Consider the following 11611-nt stretch of genomic DNA (forward strand, 5'->3'; position numbering starts at 1 on the left):
ATTTTTAAGCCTTGTGGGTTAATTTGGCCTCCATACAAGTCTCAAGTTCATATCACCAAATTTGTGTTGACTAGAGATTTTGTGGCTAAAGCTTTAGCCGAACATTGCACTGGACTGATATGATTTGGGTTTTTCCATGTCATTTCAAAGTATCAATTTATTTTTTAAATACATTGTTTGATTTTGAACCTTTTCTTTTCAAGCTATTATTAGAAACTTTAATTTAACACCTCAGTTGGTGCTATATTAGAGCTGCGCATGCTTTTGTTATCGCGTGACTCGCACTTTCAAGAGGTAAACAATATGACGTGAGCAATCACCAATATAAATAGGAAAATATATCCTTACCTTCACCTTCCATTTCGATTGCGATTGCTTTAGGGTACTTTTCAAGGAGTTCCTCGCGTCGCCATTCAGAATTTACAAGCTCCGGCCCGCTCAAAAATTCGCCATCACGATGAACTTCCACCTTCCTGTTTACTTCCGGGTTTGCTAAAGGCGCCTTCCAGCTATCAGCTGCGTGTTTGATGAGATCGGCAAAATCACTGCTAACGGGAGTTATAATGCCGCGAGGCTGCTCTCGATCATTCATCACTTTTTTGTGGGCGTATGTTGTTAGCTTTGCTGATATTACCACATCTCCAAGCTTGACTTTTTCGTAAGACAGACCACCGCAAAAACCAACACAAAACACAGCTTTGGGTTGCAGTATTGTGATCGCCGTTTTCACTTTGCTCAGTGCAGCGCCGGGACCTGTAGCCCCTTCAGAACATCTCAGCAAAGAAACATTCACTTTGTCTTCAACATCTCCCAGATCTCCAAAGTATACAATACCGAGGCCACGGTAATAACTTTTAAACTCGTTCCTAAGATAAGCAAAACAACTCAAGAATTCCCAGTCTTTTACAGTGACTAGTAGAACATCTGTCGGGAGTTGGACGCTTTTCCAGGGTGCTATCTTTTCTGGTAGATCACTTAATTCTGGAATAGTGATGCTTAACTTTGGTGGATTGCCATAACCGTGCGATGAATTCTGATCGGAGTTTTCAGCTTCCAACATTTTTGAGACCTTCGTTATCCCATGAGCTCCCGCGGTAATTACGCGGGAAAATAACAAGCTCGTTCCCAGGATACTAGCATTATTTTCGTCATTCATGTCCTATGTCGACTGGTGACAAATTGGATGTTCTCTTTTCAAAACAAGCAAACAAACGAACAAACAAATCAAAACAAACACTTATGATGACAACTGTGAAAAAAGCTTGTTTTTTAATCCAGTCGGACCCTGTATCACTTAAGAAAAAAACTACAGTCATAGGTTTTATTCGTACAGTGGGCAATCACGTTATACTTTCTCCCAAGCTTAGTCGTCACGAACGCTTCGTTATGTTAGCGTTGTTATACGTTCAAGATAAAATTTTAAATGGCTCCGAATTATCAGTGTCAAATATTTTTGCAACAGTATAATTTCATATAACTTCGTAAACCAAGAAGGGATAATCCTCTATTCCGGAAATTATAGCATAAATTAAAACAAAGAAGTTTGAGACATTTAGACGTATACTAGACACAGAGACCCACGCAAGAAAAGCTGTAAAGAAACAAGCGTGAAAAACTGCACGCCCATCAATATTTTTTGTCAAATATTTTTCGTCAAAAGAGTGATTGTTGTGATACTGTGTCGTTCATTAAACAATAAATATTCGAGTTAGTCAAAAAAGTTGTATTTTATTGCAATTTCATTTGTCTTCAGAATTGTACATATATAAATTTCTTTTGTCAGTTGTCCGTTCCAATCTTTCCCGGCGTACCTATAACCAGCGCAATTCAGAATAATAACTACGCCGGGAAAATCATATCTTGATTTTAATACTGTTAATTAAATGCTAGAATCGTCTAGCATTCACAACTACGCAGAATTGCATCCAGGAAAGGGGGATTAAAGCTGGGATTAGAGGTGCGAATGTGTTAAAAATTACATTAACGATTTTTTTTCTATAATTCAAGTCTCTCTTTTGTTCGAAAAGTGGATAACGCTATTCACCGGATAAATCACTATCCAGTGGATAGCGTAGTTTGTTTTGTTAGGATTTATCCACTGGATAGCGATTTATCCGGCGGATAGTGTTATCCACCCTTTGAACAACTGGGCCCAGGCCTTGCCCCTGGATTACACTGTTTCGCCCCAAACCTCTCCCTTTTTCCAACTTGTTGTTCTTCACGCTAATCTCTAGCTAACCGAACGTCTAGAACATGCTACCTTTTGATCCGTCACTGCAAAGCGTTGTTTGAGTTCAACTCGAAAAATGTTCATTATTTTGTTTTGCATGTGTGAACTGTTATTCAAACAAAAAAAGGCACTTATTTTTTTTTAGAAAATACAAATACAAACTGTCGTCTCCATTGCGGTCTTACATATTAATTGTAGTAACATGTTTACTGAATCGGATTAGCTTGAGAGAAAAATTAAAATTAAGTCCCTGTTTACAGAACATGGAACTCTAAAATGTATACATGTATTTTTACGTTACGTTATGTATTTTTACATGTATTTGTAACTAGCAAAAACCACACGTTTTCTTACACTTCTGTCTGAAGTAATCTTCATATACAAAGCACTTATTACGGGCCTTGTAATATTCACACAAACTCTTGCTTCCTCGAGAATCTTTGCAATTAGAAGGAGCATTTGGATTGGAGGGGCACTCTGCTGGATCGCCTCTCCTGCAATAAAACGGAAGGAGTCTCTTGACAGTTCGTAGCAAAAGATAAGGGAAATGTTACGTTATAGTACCAAGTGGAGTCTAATTCGCTCTATTATCTGTGTTAGTAAATTGTTATTTTCAGTTACCGTATCTATCTTCGATTAAACGTGTGTATGGCAAGATGGTTTACGCGTGATTTTGCGTTTTGCGACTACACTCTCCTTAGGGACAACTCTATAATACAGACACCTCCCTATTACGGACAGTCCACTTGGTTTGACAGAGACCGAAAACTCATATAAACTCTACCTCTGTAACACGGACATAGGCGTACGGGCAATTTTTTGCCGGGGGGGGGGGGGGGGAGGGGGGTGAAACATTTGCCCAAAAAATTCACTAAAAGTTTTTAAAAGTTTCGAGCAAGGTTTCGAGTTCAAAGCGTCGTTTTATTTCTTAACAAGTGTGAATAAAATCTTAACAAGAGTTCGAGTTCAAAGCGCGAGTTCGCGTCTTTGCAAGTATAACTAAACGATTCGAGCAAGGCTTCGAGTTCTAAGCGTCGGTTCGTTTCTTCACAAGTGTGAATAAAATCTTAACAAGAGTTTGAATTCAAAGCGTAGGTTCGCGTCTTCGCAAGTGCGACTAAAAGTTTCGAGCAAGGCTTCGAGTTCTAAGAGTCGGTTCGTTTCTTCACAAGTGTGAATAAAATCTTAACAAGAGTTTGATTTCAAAGCGTGGGTTCGCGTCTTCGCAAGTTCGACTAAAAGTTTCGAGCAGGGTTTCGAGTTCTAAGCGTCGGTTTGTTTCTTCACAAGTCTGAATAAAATGTTAACAAGAGTTTGAGTTCAAAGCGTCGGTTTGTGTCTTCACAAGTATGAATAAAAGGTTTAATAAGGTCTCATTTTGAAGCGTTGGTTCGCGTCTTTATAAGTATGAATAATAAGTTGTGCGTGGTTTAATTTCACGTTCATAGCGTTGGTTAGTTTCAGGCGCGGAAACCTGTCCTGACGAGTACAAATTTGACGCTACCTACTCCCCCAGTGTAGTTAAATTGTCATACCGACAATCTTCCGATTAGTCACGAGCTTTTCCGGTTAGCTTCGACCAGAGTCCCTTAGCGCAACCAAGAACAAAGGGACTATTGTTTAGTGCTTAATCCAAAAAGTTGAAACACAACAATAGACCATTTCTTGATACGAAGTTGCCCAAATTTTTACGAAACAGTCGAGAAGAAAGGAGGGTCATACGGTGCAGTAACATAGGCTTACAAATGAAGTGAAAAATCTTACATAAGAATCTATCATATGAGCTCATAAAACACGTTAAAAGAAATAGCTGTCTCTACCATATCGACGGCCGAAGATATCAACAAGACGATGCCCATTAAATGCTAATAAGTGCGATGACAAGTAATAATTTAGGCCAAGTTAAAAAAAAAAACAAATGTTTCTCGTCCGGATTTCTATAAAAAAGAGAGCGGGCGGGCGCATTTTTTTTAATTATTTATAATTTTGTTGCATTCCATACCTGTGTTGTTCGAAAATCGATATTTTTTCCGCCGTCGTCAAATTCTCCGGCCAGAAGCGAACTTTCAAAATAAATCCTGCAAGGTAATTGACCTATCCAGTACGGACCTAGCGTAACAAGGATTTAAAGCTTTGGCCTTAGTTTGTATTAAAACGTAGACAAAAGCCATGTCTTACTCCATACAAAGTGAAAGTAAACATTGTTGGTTTTTGTTCGTTCTAACTTTTCCAAAAACAAATAATAAAAAAAGAGAGGCGGCCCCAAGAAAAGAAGCGGGCGGGGACGAGAAACATTTGTTTTGTTTTAATTTTTTACTTGGCCTTACTGACACGTTGTCGCCCCATCAGATGCTGCGGAGGTACGTTTTCAATCTGCGCAACGCACTGAATGATCGTTCTGCAGAACACGATGTAGCAGGTATCACTGCATGGATATGAACCACGTAAGGAAACTCTGAAAACCTATCAAATAGATCGTTCTCTTGCATTGTCTCCAGCATTTCTAAAACAGTCATGTAGCCTAATCCGCTTACACGACGAAAACTCGCGCACATTTTCTGCTCGGATTCCAGAATCTCGCCGTCGATTTTGTAAAATTTAGCAACGCGGAGAAGCTTTCTTTATCAGGTGTTTAACTGTGACAGATATTTGCCGTAAAGTGCCCAACAGTAAAAAAAATTACAAATATGTATATCAACAAATGACCCTCTTCACTATTAACCAGAAACTCATCAGGTGCTAAGCAACCACTGCCTCGTGTGTTAACTGGCTTTAACACGCCGACTTCAGGTTAAAATAGAAAATATCTATCTCTTAGAAAAAAAACTTCTTTAAAATCTGGCTTTGCCCAAATTTCTCTTGCTGCCCAAAAAATACGGCTATGAATACGGACACCTCCATAATATGGACACTCTTCTCTGTTTCTTTTGTGTCCGTATTGCGTTACCGTAAAAGTCTACGGTAATCTTAACTAACTAACTAACTAACTAACTAACTAACTAACTAACTAACTAACTAACTAACTAACTAACTGGAATGGCGCATTCTGCATTCACAATATTTGTTAGTAAACCTTTTGCTAGGCTAAATACCAAACCTGCAAGCGATAATTAAACCTTGCAGAAAAAGAGCCACGTGATTGAAAACTTACCTTCCAGGATCAACGATGCGATAAACTTTGCCGCCCTTCTTTGTACTGCTGGGAAGGCTCGTAGAGAGAATATACAGCTCACCTAAACAGTAAATAGTATAATCAAATCTAGCAAAACAGATGCCTTCATGAAAGTGAAAGAACATATAGTCTCTGGATACTGTAGAATTACAAGGTCCATCTATGTCCAGGATTAAACGCAAGTATTGTTTGATAGGTACTTAATGTTTCACTGGCTAATTAGTTGTCATTTTTCTACTCCTTCATATTTTACAGCATTAGATGTGTTTTGATGAACTTTCATTAATGAGGACACTTTCTGAGGCCTAGCTATAATAAAGTGCGTGCATCTCATTTGCTTTTAATTCTGGAGATGTAGATAGATGTGTGGCAAAGTCTACAAGCAAGTCTTACCACCACAGGGACTAAGTTTAAAGTCGGTATAAAGCAGCTAGCAGTGATCCAAGCGAGAGAGACCATGCGTACTTAAAAGAGTGCTTAGTGATGAGATTTAGATTAATTTGGAAGCCATAACTTGATGATGAAGTCAGGGAGATACTTTACCCCTAAAATGAAACACCTTTATTCCTCTGACAAGAATGCTTTTTACCGTTTTTAAGGAAACCTCACTGTTCCCAACTTATAGCAGTTAAATTGTTGAATATGTTGTCTTGACTGAAAATTTGTTGAAGTTAATAAAAAAAAATAAACATCAAGGTAAATGAAGGTAGGAAATAAATCTGTGTCACTTTGGGGCTTAAATGTTCCGCGTACCTCCATCTATTTTGCATTATGTGACGTCACATGGTTGCTACTTTTATTAGAAAACCACAGCTCTTTTAATTTGTTGTTGACGTCACGCGCGCATGACGTCATAAAATGACGGCGAGCATGATATTCAAGATTCAAAATGGCAGAGAATTTTCTGTTTCTCTAACAGTGGAGGATTCCATATAAAAAAGAGAAAGTCATATTTATAACTATACCTTCCTCGTCTTCACCAAAAGACAGAATGTAACGTTCAAACTCTCCGCTCAGCTTATTGGTGCAATACTTGTCATCACCAAAGCAAATTTCTTTGTCTTCCCAAAGCCCTGTCGTCTTGTTTTCGGTCAGGGTGAACATTCGACTGTTAAAAAAAGGCGAAAAACTGATCAACGATATCAGTTGTAAAACGTAAATTACCTTTGACACTTAACTTTCCGCAAGATAATGAAGTCAGTCCAATTTTGTTTGCCAGATGTAGCTACGTCTGAAATGCTCTCACAAATCAATTTTATAGATAGATAGATAGCAGTTTTATTGTGAATATACACTTAGCTTTTGTGAGCCCAGCACGCTAGACTCACCAGCTAGTTTCCAGGTATAACACACTAATTAATTTATGAAAAAGTGAGAACGCCAAATGAAAATTATTAAACCGATTTGATACTATTAATTTTATTTTATTTACTATTGTAGCACACCGCGCAGTCGTGACACCGGAAGGAAAACGGACAAAGAGGAGACCAAAAACAGTATAGGGTAGGAAAGAAGAGTAGAGGAAGAGCATCAACAGCACTATCTGTACGTGTGTTGGAACGTAATCGCCAGAGGATGTGAAATAAAGAATTGAGTATCTTGCCCCCTCTTTGCTTCAGCGGGCGCGATGAAGAAGAGTACGCGAGTGAGTACCTCGGCGCGCAAGGCATGCAGAATGAAAAAAAAGAACACGCACTGTACTTACGAGGTTATGGTGTCTCCAAATATGTACTTGCCATATAAGTTTGGGTTTTGACAGCCGCGGTACACATAGCCTCCCACAATCGATTTGCCAACTGAGTGATTGTAGGCGAAAATTGGTGGAATGGCATCACCTTCATAAAAAAATAATAAAGGTATATTAATAATAATGGTATATACACCAAAACTTATAGCTAACAGCAAACAGCAAAACTGACCAATCAATTTTGGGTCAGTATTTACGCCATTGACTGACAAACAACTTTTTACTTCATTGACTCTGAAAATGATTTTTCGCGGGCATACCTTGGTATTGTTGCGGAAACTATTTTTGGTTTACTTTTGTGTTGTCGTTGGGGTATTGTTTAGCGTCTTTTGAGTCGTTTGTTTGTGACCGCACCATCCGCAACAGAAAGCTAGAAAATTCCACTTTTGCTCAGTAGGTCAAAAAGTCAGTCACCAACCACAGTCCTTTTCACTGAGGACTACCCTCCCCCGGACGATCACTCTACACGGAGGAGCTCCTGGGTTCAAACAATTTACTTAAAAATAGTAGATGTTTCCAGTTTTACTTTTCAATGATATGCCTGAAGTTGTATATTTCAGTTCTGTTTTTTCTAACTTGTTGTGTGCACGCGACAGTGGTGTAATGGTTATCATGGCGGCTTCCCAAGCCGTTGACCCGGGTTCGATTCCCGGCTGTCGCAATTGTTTTACTTTTTTGTTAAATATCGACCTTATTCTCACTTATTTCGCGAGAACTATCAAAATTTTCGAAGACAAAAATCGCAATAAAAATGATAAAGTTGAAGCTGTTGCTTTATTTCAGTTATTCCAACTTGTTTCAGCATCACGTTTAGGATGAACTGTCCTCTGCAGCTAAGTTTTTTCAAAATCTTGCTTTTGCAGTCGTAGATGTACCTATCGTGTATTTAGACTGTGGAACACCTTAAGCTTGTTTTGTTTGCTGTTGTTTTTACGATGACGATCATATAAATTATGTTGTTCTTATGTCAAAGCTAAATATTGAAGAATAGGAAGAAATCGCGAAAATTAATACATTCCAATACTACCTTCCTCTCAAAATCGCGAAGTTAGTACTTGCGAAATTTAGTGAGAATAAGGTAAATAATTCCCATCAGCTCGTCGAGAAGCTTCAATGCAGTGACAAACGGAGATTTCATGATCATATAAAATAATACTTACGTACTAACGCTGTTCCACAAAGCTTCTTGTCATAACATTCGAATCCCTCATATCCTCTCCATCCGTAATTTCCTCCTTTAACAATAATGTCAATTTCCTCGTATTTGTTCTGGCCCACATCTCCGCAGAATATCCTGCCTTTCCCCTCCCCCGTCTTCCGATCCCCTCTGTCCACCGAACATCGCCACATGTTACGACCGCCGTAAGCGTACATCTCTGGTCGAGTCCCTGGGGCACCTATGAACGGGTTATCCGAGGGAATTTTATAGCGATATCCCCGTGCGTCAACGTCGATACGGATAACACTTCCAAGAAGAGTCGACCTGGAAATAAAATGCAACGATTACATGTAGTTAAAAGAGATCAGTCTAGGCAAAAGTAAAGTAACTTCGATTTCTGGCAGAAGGGAGTATGACGGAGTCACACTTCCGGAGTAGGGGGGAAGGGAAGGATTTGGAGAAGGGAAAATTGCCTAGGGTTTCGAGTTTACCTCGGTGTAAGAACCTGTGATATTTTTCTTTGTTTTGGAGCTCTTGGTTTCCTGATCTGTATTGTTTCGAGGTTCTTTGTTGTCTTGGTCGTTCTTTGTTTTACGTCAATGGTGCGTTTCACAGGTTCTTATACTGAGCATACTGAGGATGAGCCAGAGTTTCAGAATTAAGGGGAGCCTCACTCCCCCACTCAAAAAAGTACCCTCCCCCCGTGTCACATTCGCATCTTCCCACTCTGGCATCTTCCTAGGCATCGTGGAACGCAAGGATACGGCAAAACCGTATTGAATCAAGGGAACGTCGACCATTCTTGAGTTGTTGAGATCCCCGTACTTTTCATTCATATTATTACGGATTGTGAACGACTGGCGTGTGACTGAGGAACTTGTCACGTACGTGAATTGCGTTACTGTTAGATTTCGTGTGGCGTGACATAATAAATGTCACAAAATGAAACAATGTTAAGCAATCATACAAACCTGTTCAAACCATTACCAATCTCTCCAAATGGATCTCCTGCTTTTCCGCCATCACCGAGCGTCAAGTACAGATATCCATCAGAACCGAAAAATATCATTCCACCATTGTGATTATCTGCGGGTTGATTGACCTCAAGGATGACTTCCTCTGATCTTCTAAGTCCTCTGTTACGGTTGTAAACTGAAGCTCTGAATTCGCTCAATACCGTTCTGTGATCAAATGCCAAGAAAGGGGGTTTGTTTTTGTCCTTTTTGTGCCCCGATTTTCTGCGCAAACGAGTCGAGTAATACACGAAGAATCTGTTATTGTTTTTAAACGCGGGATGAAAAGCAATGCTCAGAAAGCCTCGCTCGTCACCAAACGATCCCGAGGTCAAGACACGGTCAGTGAGATCTAAAAATGGCTGCTGTAACAGTTTTCCCTCAGCTGAAATGATGCGAATTAAGCCAGGCTGCTCGGCGATAAACAATCTTCCTGAGCCGTCTGACGCGTGGACCGCAGCTAAAGGATTGCGCAGTCCGCGCGCCATCTCCTCTACGCACAAACAGTTTTGGTTTGAGTCGTAATTGTATTTTCGGGAAAGATTTTTCTGATCGACTGTTTCCACATCTGGAAAACAGTAGTCATCGTCTTCCAGCTTCAATCCTTCACACAACGATTGCGCGGTTAAGGGAGCAGGAGTACTTGATGAAGATCTAAGCTTCCATTTGCCCGTTGACACAAAATGCGTCGCTACGTCATTGCATTCTTTGTAAAAATTCTTGCAGAAATCAGAACATAATCCTGGCGCCGCTGTTGATGAATCAAAATTCTCGTTGCCTTCTGCTGCATAAATGTGAGCAGCATACCGATGGCATTCGAGGCAAAGAATCGTTTTCACTAAGCTAGCGCACTTTGGCCTGTTACCCAATGAAAACCGTGACGATAGCTTGTTATACTCGTTCGAAATCCCCTGATCGCGATTAGATGTACAGCAACCATACTCAGAGTATTTTTGTGAGCAAAAGGAAAGGCCTGATGCCACTTGAAAGGGCGCTCTATAATCCAAGCATTGGGGATGGCCTTCCACTGACTTTCGGTTAAGAAGCAGCAGCGTGCTGCAAACACCAAACAGTAGACGAGCTAAGCGTATGATCAGCCTCATTTTGCTGTCTTTGTACGTACAAAACACAGGGTAAATAAGATACTTGAACGTGACCTCCTTTACATTGCAATTTGAGACGGAAATCTAGTTTCCGGTTGTAACTAAAGTGGGGAATTACGGAATCGATACATAGGTCTGCAATGAGTACAGACTACCTACGTTCGAGAGGAAGATAAACGCGGGATTACGAACAACCCAATCTTAACAATAATGTTTTAAAAATTTGTTTGAGCCTTTTTAACTTCCAAAGAAACTGAATGCTATGGATCACGGATGAATGATAGTACTCCATCTTGTAAACCGACAGCAAAGTTCATCATGTTCGCCGAGCGCGGGACAAAGAAAAATTCTGAGCCCCCGAAGTGATTCGAACCACGATCTCCCAAATACCAGGCGGGTGCTCTATACGGAGAGATTCAAGATGAGCAAGGCTGAGCAAGGCCATTTACTGGGTTCATATGGCGGTTCATATGTGACGCGCGTCACGTCCTGCCTCAGCAATGCTACCATCTCGCTGTCGACATTGCTTATCCTAGCAGTATGCAGAACACGTCACATATGAACCTAGCTCAGTGGATAGAGCAACCACCCGGTGTCTAGGAGATCATGCTCCATTCCTGTCGGGGACTCAGATTTTTTCTTTGTCTCCCGCCAGCCCAATGGGCTCCTGCCCACGCTCGTGCCATGACGAACATTAAATCTTTCTCATATCACTACCGAGCTTAAAATTTATCATCTTTCTTTATTTATCACGGATTATTTTGTTTTGACAATTATATTTTATATGTTTTGGATTCTCGCGTCAAAATAGCGGATCCGTCACGCGTACGTCACGGATCATCAGTGCGTTACTGGACTGGACTATTATCGCCTATATATCACGGGACAAAATCTGTCACGTGGGTTTCGCCAACCGGTCCCGGAAATAGCAAGATGGCGGGTTCCAAAGATGGCGAAGAGTTTAAGCAGCTGAACTCAAATTCTGTTGAGGTGGCAGTCATCGGGGCCGGATTGAGTGGTATGGCTGGTTGTCTCACTATATTTGGAAAAATTTCCGAATACGGTAGCCCCATACTTTAATAATTATGCATCCAAGTTATTCCATTAAATCCTTCACACACGTATAGCAGTCGACAATTGGTCAGTCATGATTATGAAATTTATGATTTCTGTTCATTATGGAACGT

At 40.3% G+C, this 11611-nt stretch overlaps 2 protein-coding genes and 1 non-coding gene across 3 annotated transcripts; 1 reads left to right on the top strand and 2 right to left on the bottom strand.

The window, feature by feature from the left end:
• Positions 1-316: 316 nt before the first annotated feature.
• On the bottom strand, positions 317-1176 carry LOC144635627 (death domain-containing ATP nucleosidase-like). The gene has a single exon (XM_078494713.1). It carries the CDS (start codon positions 1154-1156, stop codon positions 317-319), a length of 840 nt encoding a protein of 279 aa, XP_078350839.1. The 5' UTR covers positions 1157-1176.
• Positions 1177-2555: 1379 nt separating this feature from the next.
• LOC144635819 (HHIP-like protein 2) lies at positions 2556-9919 on the bottom strand. The gene is made up of 6 exons (XM_078494938.1): positions 9280-9919; positions 8310-8632; positions 7108-7237; positions 6368-6510; positions 5382-5463; positions 2556-2724 (listed from the first exon to the last, which is right to left on the bottom strand). The coding sequence occupies exons 1-6, from the start codon at positions 9807-9809 to the stop codon at positions 2559-2561; spliced, it is 1374 nt and encodes a 457-aa protein (XP_078351064.1). The 5' UTR covers positions 9810-9919; the 3' UTR covers positions 2556-2558.
• Positions 7739-7810, top strand: Trnag-ccc (transfer RNA glycine (anticodon CCC)). Its single transcript has one exon. It is a non-coding gene; the product is annotated as a tRNA-Gly (tRNA).
• Positions 9920-11611: the final 1692 nt, after the last annotated feature.

This window comes from Oculina patagonica, chromosome 13, assembly GCF_052425735.1.
Source record: "Oculina patagonica isolate OP01 chromosome 13, crgOcupat, whole genome shotgun sequence".
NCBI lineage: Eukaryota > Metazoa > Cnidaria > Anthozoa > Scleractinia > Oculinidae > Oculina > Oculina patagonica.